General features: G+C 43.5%; 1 protein-coding gene across 5 annotated transcripts in view; it reads right to left on the bottom strand.

Annotated features, from left to right (window-relative positions):
• Window positions 1-21,500, bottom strand: part of EVI5 (ecotropic viral integration site 5) — a 1,064,947-nt gene that overhangs the window by 609,799 nt on the left and 433,648 nt on the right. For all 5 annotated transcript variants that reach the window (XM_086953930.1, XM_086953933.1, XM_086953929.1 and 2 more), the window contains 2 exons: window positions 18,687-18,776; window positions 18,506-18,603 (listed from right to left, as the gene is read on the bottom strand). In XM_086953930.1, the coding sequence (XP_086810056.1) occupies window positions 18,506-18,603; window positions 18,687-18,776 (188 nt within the window). The remainder of the gene's footprint in view (window positions 1-18,505; window positions 18,604-18,686; window positions 18,777-21,500) is intronic.

Raw genomic sequence — 21,500 nt, 5'->3', positions numbered from 1 at the left:
ATACGCTAATGTCGGTTTTCTCAGAAGGGGAGGTGATACCGGAGGCTACCCCGTTAGAGGATCGTATCTTGGATGGCCATATGCCTGATAGTACCATTTCCCTGGTGTACAAGAAATTGATCAATTACAGGGCAGACCTATCGCAGCTGCGTGATCAGTGGACCCATGACGGCCTTGAGCTTGACAATGAAGACTGGCAGTTCGCGAACTCCTCACCGAAGGTGGTCGCGATTCCGGCACGACTGAGGCTAGTTCAGCTCAAAATACTACATAGGGTTTATGTCACGGGTCCCCGTTTGGTCAGGATGGGTTTTTCTGAGGAGGGTCTGTGTCAGCGAGGTTGCGGTCAGTTGGGGACGTTCCTCCATATTATCTGGGAATGTCGGGAAGTGTTTGGCTATTGGAGTAGGGTCCATGAGGTGATGCAGGTGGTTACGGGTGTGGTTCTTTTACCGGAAGCCAGACGCTGTTTGTTGAATGTTTGGGAGCCCACTGATCATAATGTGGCACAGACTCAATGGGTGACTCTAGGGGCCATAATTGCCAAACGGAACAGCGCACAGTTGTGGGGATCCCAGAGGCCTTCCACTCTTGAGCAATGGGTAGAAAGCATGGATTGGTGCATGTTCCGGGGGAAAACAGTGTACCTGGCTCGGGGTAGCCCCCGGAAATGGCATAAAGTGTCGGGTCCTTGGAATCGATATGGGGGGGGGGGGGGGGGGGGGGGGGTCATCTGTGAGCCACCTGTGGCTGCGGTCCTTGATGTCCCGCTTCCCCCTGACCCCATATTGCTACTGATAATTTTCGTAGGATTTTTGTGTAATCCCTCCTTCCCTCAATACATTGTTTATTGTAATGTTTGATGATATAATGCTCTACCCTCGTAGAGTCCTTATATTCCTATGTTTTGTACATGCCTTGCTTGTTTTTTTCAATAAATAGAAATATAAAAAAAAAAAAAATCATCCAATACACCAAGATCAACTCGTCATAGTTCAGGATACAATTGATTTACGTGATTTAAAAACATTCTTTAAAAATGAGGAAATACATACAATAGTTAAAATGTTATCAAGCTTCTGTACAGCTAAAAAAGCAGGCAGACAGCGATTAATTTCCATGGACTTCAATAATGGAACAACCCATATTTGTCTCGGCATTGTATAAAATTTACAAAAGAAAAGTATATGAATATCTGATTGTCCTGACAAATCATCGCAGGGGCACTTAATCAAATTTTTTGTCCAGTCATTCGTAATGGGGAAACTAAGTAACCTAAACAACAAATTAAATCTGAAACGGGTTAATAAAAACCTCTCATGATTACTCATTTGTAGTTTAACATATGGCTGCATTTTCCTAGAAATCATAATTTGTTCATGGGCCACCACCGTAGTTTTCTTCATTTCTATTAATGTTCTATAATCATGTAGGTAGGTAATACACTTCTCCTTCAAAAGCTTTCTTGAAATATTACATAAAGAGGATGGGTCGGAAAAATAATTCCCCATACCCAAATCTGTGAGGAATTTCCTCACGTAGCACAACCATCTTATTTTGCTACTCTTTTCTAGCCCGACCACATTGTTCATAATCAAGCGATTCAACCCACATTCATCAGTTGTCCAGACTCTGTGCCATAATAGTACTGGGTCAGTCTTTATAATATCTTCCAAGTATGGTTCCCCAAGTTCTACATGGCAAACATATGTGGAGACGCTTTTGGGGACGGCTATAAGATATTTCATAAAAATGTTTTCCACCACCTGTAAAGATGTTACGTTTGCATGGCCCCACAAACCCACGCCATATGTCGCAATTGCTACACAGGTAGCTTTGTACACAATTAACATTTCCCCGATTGGTTTTCTGCCTACTTTATGGCTAAAGTTTTTAATGCCATAATTGATTTGCAGTACAATAGTTTCCTAGTCTTAATTGTGGTATTCCATAGGCCCGTATGATCAAATAAAACTCCTAAATAGGAGAAGGTTGAAGTAAAATCAACTGGGGATGAACCGATAAAAAAACTACCTTTCTTTTTTTGTGTGCACCCAAACCACAGTTCATGGTGAAAGTTTTTGAACAGTTTATCCTCAAATCCAACCCTGCCATAAAATCTGCAAAGGAAGTAACTAAGCTTTGCATGGCCAGCGGGGTTCTGGCCATCAGGACAGCGTCGTCGGCATACAACTAGGTTGGGACTGATCTTTCCCCCACCATCGGCATGTCCCTGCACTTGTTCAATAAAGTTTTCTCCACATCATTAATGTATAGTGTGAAAAGAAACTGAGCCAGGACACAGCCTTGGCGTACTCCCCTTGCGATTCCAAAGGATTCGGTACATTCACCGTTTTTTCCCATATCCGACTCTGGCAGATGCACTCAAATAGAGTTCCCTAAGGAAGTTAATAATTGACATATCTACCCCCAGATTAGCCATAACCAGCCAAAGTTTACTGTGCGAGACACAGTCGAATGCGGAAGTTAAATCTATAAAAGTTAAAAACATTCGACCCTCCTTGGCTTTTGTATAATTTTCTATTAATATATGCAGATTCAAGCATTGATCAATTGTACCAAGCCCTTTTCTAAAGCCATACTGTAAATCACTAATTTTCATGTTCTCTTCCGCCCAAGTTTGAAGTCTGTTTAAAATTACCCGTCCGAAGACCTTAATGGTAGTATCCAGGAGAGATATAGGGCGATAACATTCACAGCTATCTCTATTACCCTTTTTAAATATGGGGACGATCAATGATTCGCACCAGGAGGGAAGAAGACCGTTTTTAAGTGTGGCATTGAAGAGTTGTGTGAGGATCGGGGCCCAAAGTTCTCTATTATTTTTGTATAGGTCTACCGGAACCCCATCAGGGCCTGAAAGTTAGATGGTATTGTGAGAAAGTGGCTCTACATATACTGGGCCAGAATAAGGTACAGTGTGTATAGAATCCACAAACCCCAGAGGTATAACAGAGGTTAAAGCCAGGTGTGACCTTACTCTCAAGTGGTAGCTTGGTCGAGCAGTAAGGCAGTACCAGAGGACAGTGTAAAGCATTTGTTGTACACACTCAGTCAGCAAAAGGTTTCACACACTCAAAGACTCCAGGCCAATTGTTTTTATATCAAAATATATAGTTGTTCATTCATTTCATGAAGCTTTATTCGGTTCATATAAAATGACCATAAAAGCACATAGTAAAAAACACAGTTTGACAAATTATAAATTACATATAAAACGATACCAACAGATACAGGCATGAAATTTAAAATAGCATGCCTTTGCGTGCACTAATGGACTGATTTAAAAACATGGCAGTATAAAAACAGATGTCGACAGATTTCAAGTTAAATATACGTTTCATTGCCTCATCAACTGTACGTACACCATAACTGACAAACATCGGTTTCAGATAGGCGATACGAAAGTTTGTGTACAGTTTACATAACAATAAAAAGTGCAGGGTGCTCAGTTTAGATATGCCATCACACAAGCATGGGGCTTTAGGATGTTTCTTAAGGTTTGGTAAGGCAACTAGATGGTGTGCTACTCCAAACCTCAGTCTGGTTAGTACAAACTTGTGGGATGGCCTGGTCACCATGACTAAATAGAATGGAAAACCTTCAGTAGAAGAGTATCTGCTAAAAAACATAACTGTTGACATAGGTCCACTAGCTAAAGCTCGCTTACTTGCCTTATTAGCCAAAAATTTAGCTTTCAACTCAGCTTTAGATATCATAGATGCAGCCCTAGGGTCAGTCAAAACATTTAGATTAAATATTTCCAAAAGACAATCGGCGACATATTTTATCCAGGGAATTTTACTGTACAAGTCCAAAGAAAAACAATCTTCGATAATAGATCTATTAAAAGATCTTTCGTCCTGGAGTGAAATGGAACGCCATAGCATAAGTGGTCTTAGGGATATTAAGTCAGTCAGGAAATCAATATCTAATTCCCGATGAGTAAACTCAGTAGGGGCGGATGGAGGTAGACACAAAAGCTTTTTTTTAAAAAAGAGTTTTCCTCCAACAGCAAGTCATGGTTACACTGTGACCCCAGACAGCCGCCCCATACAGTGCAATTGTGACACATCTTGCTTGATAAATTTGTAACATATCCCTGGTTCTTCTGTCCCCTACTTTTGCCTCAAATTTAAACACCATGGGCGCTTTTCGCCATTTTATGACTAATATTATTAAATTTGGTGGACCATTTTCTGTCATGAGAGAAGGTTATAACTAGGTAACAAATTTATCTACTGATTGTATCTCGTCAGAATCAATAAAAAAGGCATTGGATTTGCTTTTTGCCCCACAGGACATTGTGTGCGTTTTCCCCTTGTTAATGACCAGTTTTCTATCCTTAATAAACATAGAAAATCTGTCAATTAGACGTTGTAGGCCAAGGGGAGTTCTAGAGAGAAGCACGGCGTCATCAGCATACAATAACACCGGTACGGAAACACCCTTGATCCTAGGGTCATCAGCTTTTACACCCTTTAAAATTACATTGATTTCATTTATAAATAAAATAAACAATAACCGGGCCAAAACACAACCCTGTCTAATGCCTCGTTGGACGCTAAACTTGGGGGTACATTCGCCCTTGCGGCCGTAACGCACACAAGTTAATAATTTTTGGTACAGCCTAGAGAGAAAAAAAGATTATGCCCTCAGGGGCTCCCAACTGTAACAAGGTTGGTCACAATAAAGTATGGTCGACCATGTCGAAGGCGCTGCTTAAATCTGCAAAGCAGAGATATAAACAACCGCCTTTGGCTTCTATATATTTACCAATTATAAGATCAAGATTTATGCACTGGTCTAATGTACCCCGTCCCTTCCTAAATCCATACTGGCTATCGGCCAGAATGCCCTCTTGTTCAACTCACTCTTCAAGCCTGACCAGCATAACTCTACTCATGATCTTTATTGAGGAGTCAAGGAGGGAAATAGGGCGATAATGTTTAACATCTGACCTGCTGCCCTTCTTATAAATTGGAATTATAATGAATTCCCCCCAAGTTTTAGGGCTTCTGAACAGACAGCTGCGTTAAAAACTATTGCCAGAAGGGGGCTCCAAATCTCAGGGGCTGCTTTGTATACATCATTAGGGACCCCGTCGGGTCCTTGGGCTTTCCCCCCCTTACTTGCACAAATTCCATGCTCCACCTCGGTGGCAGTAATATCCAAAGGGAAGACGGGCCATCTACTAGGGATGTTGACCACACAATTATCGGTGTCAAAAATTTTTGAGAAGTGAGTAACCCAACCTTCACTAGGAACATTAGAAGTTAATTCAGGTAGATTTCCCTCCTTAAGAAAAGGGGAGTTAACCGTAGCCCAAAATAATGTATTATTATGTAACTCCGCTGCTTGGTTAAGGGAATCCCAAGCTTCCTGCTGTAACTCACCCCTCCTCCTTTTCAAGGCTCGCTTATACTCCACTCTTAATTTACTTATTAGAATATTGTCCCTTGGTTTTTTAACTAGTACGTGTTTCAGCTCGGTCAGTAGAGCAGTACACGCGTGGTCCAACCAGCCTGGACTTGTTCTACACTCGTCTCTAATAGGTCTGGTGAACCTGGCATCAATAGATTAATTAATATCTATAAAAGCAGATAAAACCCGCTCGTAGTCAGTGTTATTTTCAAGGATAAGGGTAATATCAATCAAACATTCATTAACGATACAACTTAATAATTCGTTAGCTTTTTCCCCTATCCATCTAACTAACACCATTTGATCTGTGTGGTTCCACATTGGTATTCCTACTGCTACAGAACTCTCACCCCAAAGGGTACATTCTAAGATAATATAATTGTGGTCACTTAAAGAAGTGACTTCGATCCTAGGAGATGCACAATAAGGGGCGAAATTAGAGGAAACAATCACATGGTCAATTATTGAGATAGTTCTCCAATTTTTAAAACTAGGAATGGTCTGCCCATTTACATCTTTAAAGAACTCCAGGATTTCCAGGTCATAGCAGCCCATGAGGCTAAACAAAAGATCTCCATAGCTGTTGTGCCTAAAATGCAGATCATCAGAACCAGCCTTATTTAGAACCCCACAAACTTTTTGGGTTGATAATTCACATAGCGGGATGTTAAAATCCCCCACCAAATTAACATTTAAAAAACATTATTTTGATCATTAAGATTATCAATAGTGCTAGCTAAGTCTTTAACTACAGACGTCCTGCTGTCATCAAAAACATTCTTATATTAATTAAGTAATAATACATTTCGGCCTTGGTCCTCAAGGAGCCAGAGGATCTAAACATGTGCTCCCACGGTCATGTACCTTTTGACTACAATCCGGCTCTCCCAGATGTAGAACCCTGCGCTGGCAAATTATAGGAAGCAAACCCCTCGTAGTTGACCTCCTCCCTACTCCATGTTTACTGGAAACACAGTATATCATAGGTATTAATAAAATCATTCCAGCCCAAGGCGTCCCCCTTGGATTTCAACCCAGCAATATTCCAGCTAATAATTGTTATACCCTTAAGACCCCTGGTTCTATTAATGTTTCCAGGTAAGATGGTTCCTTTAAGGTCGGCTCCTGTATTAGAATTCTCATTGACTATATTCCAACAAGAGTTAACTTTATCATTTAGTGATATATTAAAACAACTATACACTACTTCACTCTTGTGACCAAATGTCGCTTAGTTTGTCTTCAACAGGAAATAGATTTGTAAATATGAATGAAATGTATTTTGTAATGTTTAATGTTTAGTGTTTACTGGATGCACTGTTGATTTTCAATTTATGTTTTGTTTGCTAAATGTCACTTTGTAATGCTATGCTGTATATGTCCTAAATGTATAGTATTTTTTTCGCCTATGGAAAATACGCTCACCAAAAAAAGGATATAAATAAAAAATATAAATAATCGGTATAAATAAAAGTACCTGACCAGGTCTAATCAATCGGCATTTGGTCTTGATGAAATAACTGTATGACTATGATATGAGGTTTGGGCCCCCCCCCCTTTTTTCAAGTGGCAAATTATAGGAAGCAAACCCCTCGTAGTTGACCTCCTCCCTACTCCATTTTTCCTGGAAACACAGTATATCATAGGTATTAATAAAATCATTCCAGCCCAAGGCGTCCCCCTTGGATAAATGTTATACCCTTAAGACCCCTGGTTCTATTAATGTTTCCAGGTAAGATGGTTCCTTTAAGGTCGGCTCCTGTATTAGAATTCCCATTGACTATATTCCTAGTGTCACTAGACAGATTGTTGTTGGCCACCATGGTCGGCTCAACATCAGTATGCTTTTCCCTTATACCAAACACCTGGACGTTCGTGGTCACACACAAAGCGGGCCCATGTAACTGAGTAGGTCAATCGTTAGACTCCAAAGTACTTAAGATTTGGAATCTATTCTGCATAGGGATCCCAGGGACCGGGCAATAAGAGGAGGTGAAAAGACTACTTCTATTGGAATCAGGGAGCAATTTAATGAGGTGACTATAAAAATAGCCAAGAGGACGGACACATCTGCTGTTCTCATCGGGTGTTAAGGAAGCTGCCCTTAACAAGACTGTAGCCACATGTTGAGGGTGTTTGAAATTAACTATTACACAATCACCCCTACTTGTCTTACTAGAGTTACCTATCCAGTCTACCCTTCTGGTAGTTAGTATTTGGTCAGAATAGGTAAGTGGAAACCCACAGTGATTGTGTAACCATGACACTGTTTTATTTTTTAATGAATCATGGGATTCCTGCGGGTGCTTGATAGGGATTGTTCCAATAGGTGGAACATTGGTTAAAACAACCACATAAGGTGCACAGTCAGGTGGGAGGTTAATAAAGTGTTTTCTCATCGACTTAATTGACCCAACCTGGCTCACAGGGGCCACTGCCACAGCTGCTTGGTTAATCTGACTGGGGATAGGCGGAGATTCAAAGCGGGGGGTACAGATATAGCTTCATCATTTACAGTTCTCCCCCCCTTTAGGTTGCTTTGGGACACCTTTGGGGACTTTAGGACCCTTCGACAACCCTAGATCTTTTGGCCAAGGCAATATGGGTATCCAGAAGACCTCCTAGACTTATGGCTTCAGCAGAAACCTGGTCCAATTTAGCCACTAGAGGTTTGATGATCTTTTCTACCTTGGCATCAATGATACTGACCAAAAGATCAAATTGGTCAGTGTTCATTGTCACTGAGCCTTTCTTGTCCTTTGGCTGCGCATCCCCAGCGATACAATTAGAAGATGTTTCTACTCTTTTTTTGTTACGGGTTCGGTTTCCCCCCCGGTTAGTTTGGGCTTTCCTAAAAGCTCTCAGCACTCTAGGGGCCGACGAGCACTGGACAGGGGGCTCAATAGATACATCAGACCTATCCATGTTATGAGCTAATTCAGCAGGCACTTCCACTGAGACTTCAGGGCTATCCAGTTTGCAATAAACATCCACTGCGCTCGTTATTGATTTTATTGACCACTTTTACTAAATAATTGTCCATCGTGGCTATCACTGGAGGGTTTTTAACGGCCTTCTGTTTAGACATTATAGGGCTAGCAAAGAAGAAATAAAATATGCTTGTAAAACAAAAGCTATCATGAAATGGTGATAAAAAGATAAAACCAACTCGTAATCCTGCTAGTTACAATAAAATAATCATATAAAATAATATAAAATAATCAAAATTGGGCAATCTCACAAATTAGTCCATAGATCACCTCTGCTGCTACAACCAAGGGATGTGGCCCAGCCCAGCCCCGGACTGCCACAGACTGTCCCGCCCTTGTCCCGGGCTTCTCCTGGCGCTGCCCGCACGCGGTCCCGCGACGCGGGGGCTGTGCAGCGTCTTATGCGCCTCCTGGCGCGTGAAATGCGGGCGGCGGCGTCTTCCGCCGCAGGGCAGACTAGGAAGTGTAGTTCCCCAACAAGGTCCCCCTCCACACAGCGGCCGCTCAAGATTGAAGGTGCGGCGGCAGGAGGGAGACAAGCAGGCAGCGGAGCTAGCGTTCAGGGCAGGCAGAATGCAAGGGCCCGCAAGTTAAGCCCCCCCAGCGAGAGATGTTGCCCGCTCCACCGGGGCTGTGCAGCGTCTTATGCACCTCCTGGCGCACGAAATGCGGGCGGCGGCGTCTTCCGCCGCAGGGCAGACTGGGAAGTGTAGTTCCCCAACAAGGTCCCCTTCCACAAAGCGGCCGCTCCAGATTGAAGGTGCGGCAGCGGGAGGGAGACAAGCAGGCAGCGGAGCTAGCGTTCAGCGCAGGCAGATGCAAAGGGCCCGCAAGTTAAGCCCCCCAGCGAGAGATGTTGTTTTATTTCTAGAACCAACAGGTATCAAAATATACTGTTCTCAATATGAGAGGTCTCAGATGAATACTTTGCAGAAAGACTATAAACTTTGTAAATACAATAGGTACAGGGGTTGCAGTAGGCAACACAATTCTACACACAATTTAGCATTGAGCTTTATGGATTTCCTTATATAAACACAATTGATTACTTTGTAGATTACTTTGGTAATTCCAGGACTGGCTCCTAGGTTCAGTCCTGGGGTCTAAGCTGAAAACAGTTTAGCAAAAACGTTTTAGGTATTGTAGTGATTTTTCAGGAATAAAAAGCTATTTTAAAAATTCACACTTAGAAACTTTTCAACTGAAATCTGGGAATGTTATCCAATGGGAGAAAATTCAGGTTGCAGGTAAAGTACGATCTCGTTACTTTTGTAATCCAGTACTGGGCTCCTGGGGCCAGCACTGGTGTCTCAACTTAAAACAGGTAAGTAATTATATTTCAGTATTTCGTATGATTTTTAAAGAATATTTCTAGTTTTCAAAAGTAGACACTTAGAAGAAATTTCATAGAAAAGCAGACAATGGATTCCTACCGAGAAAATACAAGTTACTAGCAAACCCGCTAGGGATTACTTTTGCAGTTCGGTACTGGGCTGCCGGGTACAGTACTGGCTCCTCTCCTGATCACAGGTGAGTATTTCAGAATTCGGAAGATTTTATATGAATATTTTACTTTTTCAAAAGTAGACACTTAAAAGATTTTTCGAGTCAAACCAGTCAATGCTATTCAATGGCAGGTAAGTGAGTTACCGGTTTCCTGGTGAGTACTCGACTGGTAAAGTTCTGGTTCTGGGCATAGACTCAGGGGTCACCCCCAGTGTCAGGTAGGTACAGTTGGTTCACCCTCAGCCGCGCAGGGGCGGCCGGGAGCAGAGGTAGTTAGGCCCAATGTTATCCAATGGGGGACAGGGGGCCTCTGGTTGGTGGCTGCTGGCTAGCAGGCCACGCGGTTGTGGGAGCTGGGCTCCTGGTCACTTGCTTAGGACAAATGGGGAAGCAAGATAGGACAAAGGTGGCACAGCCCGCGGTACTCGGGCGGCTGGGTGCAGGGTGCTTTTGAGCCGTCGGGCGCTCAATGTTATCCAATGGAAAAGGTAAAAAGGGAACAAAGGCTGAAGGCTCGGGGATGGAGACTCTCCAGGGGCGACCAGCACATCGAGAGGTAAGTTGGGATCTTGGAGCACAGATAGGTACCCCAAAGGGAGGCACAGGGGGCTAGGGCACCGGGTGCAGGGGTGTCTTTGGGTGTCGGAAAAGCTTACCCTCAGGTGGTCGCGGTTGGGGAGGCCCCTGGTTCTGAGTCTGCAGGCGTCGTCTGGTTTGTCGAGGGGGGTCTTTGGGCAATGGGCTTTGGGTCCCAGTCGCTGGGGGGACGTCCTTGTTGTCTTGGATCACTCTGGCACAGGCCGGGCACGGCGGGTGCACAGTGGGCTGGTCCGGAGCTTCCTGGCTGACACTAGGGGGGTTGTTGAAGCAGAGTTTCTGCTGATGGGAGTCCCATGCTTTAAGAGGGTCAAGGCAGGCAGGTCCTCTGGGTGACCCAAGATTGCTGTCCACAGGAGTCGCCGGGCTTTAGGCAGGAGCAGGTTCCAGGATCGACAGGCTGGTAGGGCTGGGGACAAGTCAGTGTTGTTGTCCTGTTAGCAGCTGCACAGCTGGTCCTCTTCTTCTTAGTCTTCTTTCTCCTTTTCTTTTTGGGATCTGAGAAAGGAAGGTTCAGGGAGCCCCTAAATACTGAATTTAGGGGTGTTACAGGCAGGGCGATGGCAGGGACCAATAGGTCCCTGTCCTGGGGTGGGTACACCCCCGTCCCTGCTCCTCACCTGTGGGAGGGGGGGCAGGAGCCTAGCTGTGATTGTGCAGGGCTCCCCATCTTCAAGATGCCCGGGGTTGTGCTTCACCTCATTTCCCCCACCTGAGTGGTGGGGTTGGCACAGGCCGGCACACCCCCCTTCCGGACGTAGTTTTTCCCGCCAGTCTTTCCGCCAGAGTGGGGGTCAGAACTGGTGGGGGCAGTTGCTGGGTACAGCAAATGGTCTGGAGAAGCTCACAGAGGCGGCATGCCTTTGAAGCTTCCCACTGCCCATCCTGGGGGAGGAGACCTAGCACCTCGCCCAGGATGTGCATTGTTTCAGGCCAGGAGAGCGGGGGTCTCTCCACCCAGGGGTCCAGCAATATGTCTGCTGTGTGGCAGCCTCTGCATACACTCAGCCCAGACGTGGATTGTAGGTTAGGTTTTCAGGGGGCATCTCTAAGATGCCCTCTGGTGCATTTTACATTAAATCCCACACTGGCATCAGTGCAGGTTTAATGTGATGAGAAGTTTGGTAACAAACTCGTCAGTCTTCAGTGTAGCCATTATGGTGCTGTGGAGTTCGTAATGACAACCTCCCAGCACCATATACTCTTAATGGCATCACTGCACTTACAGTGCCCAGGAATGGCCCTGGGTACTGTAGGGGCACAGGGCTCATGCACCTGTGCCCACACACCATAGGGCACCCAGCTGGAGTGGTGACTGAAGTATGCCAGGGCAGTGGGTTCTGTGGGCATGGCACACAGGGATGTATGCCATGTTGACTCTTTGTTTAGTTTTGTACTTAGACACTCAGCCTGCAAAGGCAGTGTGTGGGTGTCAGGGTACAGGGCCTCTGAGGGTGGCACAATAAGTGCTGCAGTCCTCAGGGGTCTTCTCTGGTCACCATGCCCTGGGTACCTAGGGTACCATTTACTATGGGCTGATAGGGGGCCAGAGATGCCAATTGGGTTTTAGTTTCAACACAGTTTTTAGGGAAGGAACACAGGCCCTGGTTGGCAGGAACCCAGGGCACACTCAGTCAAAGTACATCAGCAGTTCAGAAAAAAGTGGGGGCATACCAGTGCAAGAAAGATGGCACTTTCTCACATGTATCCTAGGGCTTGTAACACTGTTTGTGCCACCCTGGAGGTCCTCCAAGCAAAACGAGTCCCCAAGTCACCCACTGCAGCTTGGTAGACCAGTTCCGCACTGCTAGCCCCACTTTGGCATTGAAAGCAATGACAATGCCACCACTTTCCATTCACATGGGTGCAAGTGACCCCTCTAGCATGCCTACCAAGTCCTAAAGGCAGGGTGCAACATGCGACTCAGGCACTTCACATGTCCTGAGAGTAAAACACACTAAAATATTGTTTTACTGTGGAAAGATTTGGTCACCCAATTCGTGAACACAGGGAATCCCTCAGCTGTGTTAACTCCTTAACGGTGAGACCAAAGTGGGCACTCCAAGGTATCAAGCAACTTGTTACATTAAGCCAGATTTGTATCTCAAGTCTAAATTAATGTAACTAATAGGCAGTGGCGAATGGACGTGTTAATAGTGCCAAACGCCGCTGCGCAATAATTCATGGGATTATTGTTGCTTTAATCAGCCAGCCGAAGGCCAACTTCTCTGATTTGTGCCACGCCATGAATTATTGCGAAGCAGCGTTTGGCACTATTAACACGTCCATTCACCACTGCCTATTAGCACCCTAAAGTCCAGTTTGATGCTTTACGTGTTGGTCTCCCAACTAAGAAATCGACTATGCTGAGACCAGAGAGGACCTGGAATAACGTCCATCTGCCCTTTCATCGAATTGCAGGGAACCGATTGATGCTATCCATAATAACCATTTGGACTAAATCCCTGGTGAACTCCCTTCAAGACCTCTGTGCAGAGATTCGTGTGCCTCCCCATATGTCAGGGTCGAATGTTGACGCCTTTTTGTCCATGTTTCAACAGGTCCCCAAGTGCACCAATTTTTGTAATTTATTTACCTAGTTAAGGTGACTGCCATTGTTGATGTGTAATTGGACTGTTTCCTTATTCCTTGCTTTTGTAAATATATGTATAGTATCATTTCACCTTATTGTCACTATGTCACTTCACTCACTTTGTCACTATAATCACGTCCACATGCGCTGCTTTGTTAATTGAATTATCAGACAGCCTGTCCATTTTTCATTATTGTCTTGGTAATTCTTGACATCATTTTAGATTTTTGGAAATATGAAGTAAAATATCATTCCTTCTTTAAGAACAGTCTCAATTTGTCTTTTTGTGTGTGTTAAAGCTTCTTGTGTACTTAAATGATTGTTTTTTTAAACGTTTTCAATACTACAAAGTCATTTGTTTGACCAGACAGAACCAATTGGGGCAAGTTGGTAGCACAAAGTCTTTAAGATGCTACCACCGCACGGTGCAGCACCGAGGACCAAGACCAGAGGCACAAAGTTGCATCCAAGTTCGCTGAGCCCGGCGTGCTTTCTAAGCATTGCTGGGACCGCACGAAGGTGAGTTATCAATCCAGGAAGGATTGGCTTGTGACTGTGACAAAAAATAAGTCCAGTAGCAACTGGACTTCATCCAGACTGTAGAGGACTTTGTGGGACATTGACCATGCAACCAGGAACCTCATCATCTTCGCGAATGGAGGAATCCCTGCAGAAAGACATCCCCCCCCCCCCAATCGACCGCATTGCATCCAAAGCATCCTTAAAGCATCTTGAGCATCCTTCATCCCTTGTATCAGGATCATTCCATAGGAATTCATTACAATGTGGTTAAAGCGATGTGAACTGCTGAAGGACTGCTTCCCCTACAAGGGTAACTGTTCTTGAGGACCTGGTTGAACCCACGGACTAGTTCCCTGCCCGAGCTGGTCGCCCCACTCAACAGGACACTTATGCAAGTTTTCTTTGAAAAAGTTTCCAAGTGTCCAATTAGTTGCCTTTGCTAAGGCTCGTTCGCGGTTGTGTGAAATTGCTCCGAATTATTATTGCTCGTGAAATCTATATCTCCAGAACCCTCTGGTGGATCTGCTTTGTTCTAATGTCTAAATTCATATAAAAATTGTCTATTTTTTATAAACTGGTGTTGGATTTCTTGAGTGTCATGTCGATTTCTTCTTAACTTGTTTGGTGCTGTTTAAATGCTTACATCTTGTTCCTCTGTGTAAGCCTTGCTGCTCAGTTCCACAGCTGCCAGGGTTGAGCTGAGGGGTTGACAAACTAAACAAAAGGGTCATAAAGGGGTTGGTAAGTGTATTACATGTGAGATTGCACTACCACACCATGTAATACACCCCATTTCCAAACAGATATGGATGCCTTGAGTAAAGATTCCTGCTCAAGCTGTCTGTTTGGTATTGTTTACTCCCATAAAGTTGGAAACTAAGAAGAACATGACGTGTTTTAAGGCCATTCACCTACAATGGCAGCCAGCCATCAAAGATCTGAGACTGAGTTGTAGCCTACTTCCTTGCATAAGAGAGGAATGTAAATACTTTCCTTTTGAATCTTCATTACTCTCGATTTGACAAGCGGAAGGAAGGCTTTCAATACCAGAAAGACTACCTTCAGCTCCAACATGCTTATGTGAAGAAATGAATGGGACATGTTTAAAAAAATATTGACAGAACATTTGCACCAATGTATACTCAACCATAGACCCTCAGGAGTCTATGGTAATTACAAACTACAGACATGGCTGCCAAAAGTTTAATCCCACCAAGAGGCAAATATCCCACAGTGCTTCTTCTTCAGCTGGATTTAGATGGGCTTGGGTAGGTTGTCCAGCAGTTGATCTAAGTGCTTTACCAGCTGTGGATACAGAGAATGTATGTGGAGATGAGCATAGGGTGCCAACGATTCGAAGAATATTTTTAGACCCAAAAGCCTCAGGCCGTTATAATCTTGTTGATAACGGAGAGATGCATTGCCAGTTTGTTTGCTCTTACATGCTTTGTTGTAAGGGACTGACCCTATGAACTTTCATATTTTTGAATAGCACCAATGAGTAGTTAAACAATAACCCAAGGCTGTGTCATAAGAGTCATAGCCAGAAAGGACCTGCCTCATTCTTACCATTGCTCGATGAGACAATCTTCTAGGTATAGATAGGAGCAAACTTTTGCTGCCTCAAAAAGCCACTAATGGGCCAGGAATTTAGTAAAGACACAAAGCCGTACTGAAATCAAATGAGACCGTTCTGTTTTGGTAGCACTGTTTTCCCTCTTAAATCTGGATTGTTCCTAGGATCAGAGCTACATCATTTGGCCACTGCCAAAAAGGGAGTCAAAGCCAGCAGCTCTGGCTCAAATGAGTAGCAATATAGCAAATATTGAGGCTGGACTGGCTCGGTCATTGCCTCTCTACTTCCTGCAGACAGTCTCGGGATGCAAACCGGAGCTGAGGTAGCCTGAATGGAGGCTGCTTTAGGAGCTGTAGAGCGTAACAGATCTTCTCCGCTGAAACAGACTTGTCCATGAGTGATTATCTCAGAACAATAATCACAGGAGAAAGAAAATCTTCCCTTCCCTGGAGCTGAATTGATCTCTTGAGATGGTGTAGAGGAGAACAGCATGTCCTCTTGGAAGTCACTGGAACATGTTTGCATCATCTGAAGTTCTGGGAGCCTGACCACTCTGAAATGTCTTCTAGGATTGCTTGATCCATGAGGAAGAGGACACAAAAAACTCCCAGACTTGCAAAACTGGGACATCTTTGCCAGTGGCAAAAGGGGAGTTGTTCACAGCAGTACCGCTTAGATGGTACTCAACAATTTGGCCATGACCATGCCCATCTAGTACTGCAGGAGGACCAAATCTATCATGGGATGGAAAGTTCTTCCTCCAGCTAAAGGTTTGGTTGCTGAGCCAATGAAAAATCAGACATTATAGTCTGACACCTGTACTGATGAAGTGCCAGGACATCAAATGTTTTTGACCTACAGCTTTTATACCTAGGTTAAGAACAAGCTTTTTATGAACCTTGCCTGGGAGTAAAGATCTGTATCCATCAATAGTTTGACACAGATGCAGCCTGTACTGGTCGTGTTACATTATCACGGAGAAACATGACCTCCTTGTCCATAAGCAAGAACAAGATCTTGCCTTTTCAGGAAAGTGCCAAAACACACCTTGATCTGGTCCAATAATTGATGCATAGGAACGCAGTACTCAGAAGCCCTAATTCTCACATCTGAGTATTGAGTCCTCAATGCACACCACTTCCAACAGCTAAGTCATTAAAACATGGTAGCATCAGTCAGGACCAGGGCAAGGCAACTAAGTGAAAGAGCAGTAAAGGTTGTGAAGGGGAAACTACTACCCAAAGCTGGGTCTCTGACACCAGTGTCTAGAGAATCTGCACCGAAGACAACCTGAGCACCATCAGTAGTGGCATAAAGGCGTTCTCTAGCGTTGGGCGCTCTCCAGGGATGCTTCGACTTACAAATACTATGGCAGAAGCTGCATTGGAATGGGGGCGGGGGCAAGGGGGGGATCAGAATTTGAGGAGAAATCCCCAGTGCTCAGTTTTGCATTAAGACCATCCAAAGAGGATTCCACTGTATGGACTTAGGATAGTATTGAGGCAAAGCCTACACTCAGATCTAATGGGAACTTGGCGGGGTTCACCAAACCACAGTCTAGCAGCAGTGGTATATTGACTAGAAGAGCCAGTCCAGTTGTCCACGAAATCCATTACCTCCTAGAAGGGGCCAGCTTGGAGGGAGACTGTTGATGCACCAAAAACACATGGGTTTGCAAGGCGCTATTATTGAAGTTCTCTGTTCATTGACTTGAGCCGAGTGTCTCCTTCTTAACTGCCAATAGTAGTCAGAAGATGCATCTACCAAGATACAGGAGCAACTGGGCTAGACTCGCCAGTCAAATTCTCTGGAACCACCAAAGCAAAGAGACTTATCCATTAACCAAAACATGCATAGAGAGAATTGCTTGATCTCCTGGTGCAATGGACTTGCAGTACCGCATACAGAAGGAGATGCTGGATCTACCTTGAAGTTCAACAGTGAATTGAGGTCTTGTTTGGCAGATGGGGTGCCGGAATTGATTCAACAGTGAGACAGCCTTCGAAAAGAGAGGGCTTGTTTACTAAAAGGAGCACAGCTCTCGGGCTCTTGATACCCTTTACTTGCTCATGATACACATGACTTACAGCCAGAATTTTTCAGTATAGAACTAAATAAAGAATGAGACAGTTACGAAAATGTTTCAAAACAATAAAAACATCCAAATATTATCAGGCGAAAGGGCTGACATTAGGAATTTACTGACATTAACAACATTATAAGCTGTTTCCAGACCTGCCACCAAATGAGAATGGAAATAGCCAGGACAGAGGAGAACTTGTGGACCTTATTTGGTTACTACTCTCAAACTGACGTCCTTGATCAACTGCACAAGCCAAGTTATAATAAGAATAAAACCGGATGCAGTAACCAGTCTCCATGAAGTGACACAGGGTGGAAATGTTTACTAGTCAATTTAAGACACGTCACGCCCCAAGCCTGCTTTAGGAAAATAGTATAATCTGTCCTCTGCTTTGAAGGGGGGTGTTACAAGGTTATACTAGTGCACCCTGGGAAAGGTATGGGACAGTGGAGAAGTCTGCACCGCTGCTAGCCCTATTCCTACTAAAAAACACATTATAACATATCAGATTAACAATCATTTTCCCAAATGAATGCAGAAATGACTTAAACACATTAACTGTAAGACATACTCTGGTCTTCTAGACAACTGAAATATTATCTAAAATACAGGAATGTATGACGTTACAACGCATACATGTACAACGCATGCCTTTACAATGCAGTTTTTACATCACAACATCCTTTACAAGGCACTCCATTACATCGCATGACACTACATTGCATCTTTAGAAACTACCTATACAACGCATTCCATTACATCGCAATATACCCTTACAACGCATACCATTACATTGCATTTAAGATAAGTATTGGATAGTATAGGGGTAAAAGTTACTATTCTAACTCCAGGGGGTGCAAGAGTAGGGTAAGTTTTGGATAGTGTAGGGGTACTATGTGTTGTAATGGTGTGCGTTGTAATGGTATGCATTGTAATGCCTGCGTTGTAGTGACATGCGTTGTAAAGGATGTTGCGATGTAATCACTGCATTGTAAGTGTAGGGCGATGTAATGGTTGCGTTGTAAAAGATGTTTCCCAAAATACAGCTATGAACCAAATTCAACATGCAACATGTTTACTTACAAGGAGCACTGCCATTCGTTAAGCTTTTACAAATTTTGACAACACACTTCAGAGGAAAAAATAACCAAAAAGATTTTTTTAAATCATGTTTAAAGGGTTATCACACCTACTTTTTCATCTTCTTTGAATTGTAAGTGACTTGATAAGATGCTTGGATTAATTTTTCAGGTCCACCGTCAAATTGATGTGGAACGACCTTTTGAAAGTGCTACAAAGACAACATTTCCAATATTATAGAACAGGTCAATTAGCAATTGAGATCCATCTAAAACATACTGCTTGCTGATTTACCTGTAACATGCCTTCCATGTCAAGCTGCATGAGTTCAGCTTGATTCATCTGAAGGACAGCTAACCCGGCTCGAAATACAATCTCCAACCCCTAGAATATAATGGGATTTAAAAAAACAGAACTGACTTTAGCAAACTGGAAATAAGGAAACATGAGCACAAAAAATATTTTAACATGAACACCATCAAGAACAGGAGGCTGGCAAGAATTACCCATCTCTATTGGTGTATTTAGTCCACCCAGAGGATCTGAGACTAGGATTGATTCTTCTGTAACACTGACCTACTTTGGCCAATCACATAGTTCCCAATAAATGTTATACCAAATGGTTGGAATTTAAGTTCAAAGACAATTTCAGTCAGTCAGTCAAAAAGAATGTTTATTTAGAAAACATCTAAATCTTTCATGAATACCATCCCATTAAGTAAACTGTATAAAATAGAACAAAACCTTACATAAAGTGCCATTAAGTGCAAATTCCTTAATGATTCTGTTTTTCTAAGCTGGGTACAATTCATCATAAAATATCATACCTAAAAGCTCCAATTCTATACACTTTAAAACCTTTTTTTTAGCTTTGAGCATAAACCTCCCAATTGCACATGCTATATCCAGAAAGCGCATGTCAGGTAACCTGTCTACAGCCTGTGCATGATTTTTGATACCATATTTTAAAAAGGTTGGGTGAAAAAAGCAATTTGCATGCAACAATGACTTTTAGACAGTCTAATAGTATGAGCGAAATATTGCATTTTGTGCCTAGGTTACAGATGTACCTCCCTTCAGAATCCATCATAGCCCCTTTTATTCTATCGTTTGCATAGCAAGAGTTGATTCCAATTCTTAACTCTAGTAATTCATTACTAAGCCAACAGTTGGGTAGTACCAGGCGCGCTACACCCATTGAACTCACCGGGCTTCAGCCCCCCCCCCGTCGTGTGTGGCAGCCCGGGATGAGACAGATCCCGGGCACACACAGAGCCGCACCCGAACGTTTAACAGGTCTTTAAAAGACCATTTGCATGGTAATTAGGCCCTCCAGTTGTTTCACCCCTTCTAAGAGCGCCTGCAACACCACTCTGCATACTAACTAAAGGTTCAGCCCCCCCCCGAAATTTGTCGCCTTTCTCCGCCCTTCTTCACACAGCCTGTCTGGGGAAAATAAGGAGAGTTCAATGGAAGTGTGAACTCACCAAATTACGGAGCCCAGTGAGAGAGCTTGAACTTACTGAACCACGGAGCTCAGCGAGAGAGAGACTTGAGTGAGATTCACTGTGGGGTGTGGAATAAATCCTGACAGCAGCAGACCAGCGCTTTTGGCAGGCTTGCTCTTCCCTGATCAGGAGCTGAGGAAGCAGAGCAACGAGGGTGAGTCTTGATTGACGAGTTTTAAACCCCTCTAGGAGCTCCCTCCTGGTGTAGATCATAAAGGGGGAGGAATAGGTAACAAAAGGAAAAGGAAATAGAAGGTCCTGGACACCCACAGGAGGTGAAGAGTAAATTTGAGCGTCCCTAGTTTGACTGTTTGACTGTATTCCCTTACCAGGTTAACTGCACTGAACCTAAGGCCTTGGGATCAGCAAGCGGCAGGTTCCAGAGCCATATGGAGTAGACAGGCGTGGGAGAGCATTGAGGAGCTTGGGATTTCTTACGCTTAACTAAGTGTTGATAAGAGTAGACAGTAGGTAGGATCGGAGTGTCACAATTGTACCGGAATTTTTTCCCACAAGGAGCTACAGTAATTATATAACCAAAGCTAAGTCCTAAATATGAGATCAGGTAAAGTAAGGACTGTGGGAGCAGCAATTAAACGCACAAAAAAACTACAGCAATCAAATGTGGTAAAAAAATTACAAATAAATACTCCAGGACAGAACCAATCTCTCATAAGCCCGATCGCTCGGATATTCGAGAAATCTCAAAAAATACCTGATAAATTTAAATTTCTGAAGGATCCTGCGGGTGGTATATTGTCAATGACAATGGAATCTAATAAAGATAAATTACAAACACCAATGAAACCTTTTAATGCTAATACTAATACTAATGACCTAAATCATTCAAAAAACAACAAAGAAATCAAATATTTGAACCAAAAGGAGCTTGCCTGGAATGAAAATGAATCTGTGGATTTAGAAATACAAACAGCAGCCCAACAGCCGGGGGAAATTCAAGAACAATTCTCAAAAGCTATACGAAATTGCCATATGACGATAGAAAGTAATATAGCTGTAACATCTAACCCGGCTATCAATACCGCAAACAAAATGCTGTCGCAACCTGTGGGATCTAACCAACAAGATTGCCACGATAAAGTTGAACAAGTGGAGCAGACATTACAAAGGGTCCCTCTTGAAGTCAACGTTGAGATTACAAACAGGGCAGGCATAATTTCTGAGGTAACTAAGAAAACTGAAATACATCCAGACTATCAACCGGAATCCCAAAGGAGCATTTGGATTGACAATATATCTAATGAAGTGGCAGATAACAGTGTAAACAAGGTTGAAATTAGGGAGCAAACAGTAGACTCCGTGGGAGCTGAAGATATCAAAGATGAAACCCTGGAAACTGGAGCAAAACATCAGGGCGTAGTCAAACCCTGGGATATTTTTTACCAAACATCTACCCTCACGTTGGAAGCCCTTCACTATCAATCAAATAAAATGGATATACAAATCGACCTTTTAACAATGATGGCAAATAATGTGGCTGGGATAGACAACAAACTGGCCCAATTAAACGATCTGATAGTCGGAGCACAAAGAGACAACGAAAACATTTCCTCAGATAGCATCTATGTGCCTATCATGG

Source organism: Lissotriton vulgaris, chromosome 1_1 (genome assembly GCF_964263255.1).
Source record: "Lissotriton vulgaris chromosome 1_1, aLisVul1.2, whole genome shotgun sequence".
Taxonomy (NCBI): Eukaryota; Metazoa; Chordata; class Amphibia; order Caudata; family Salamandridae; genus Lissotriton; species Lissotriton vulgaris.
This window is presented reverse-complemented; position numbering and strand designations above follow the sequence as displayed.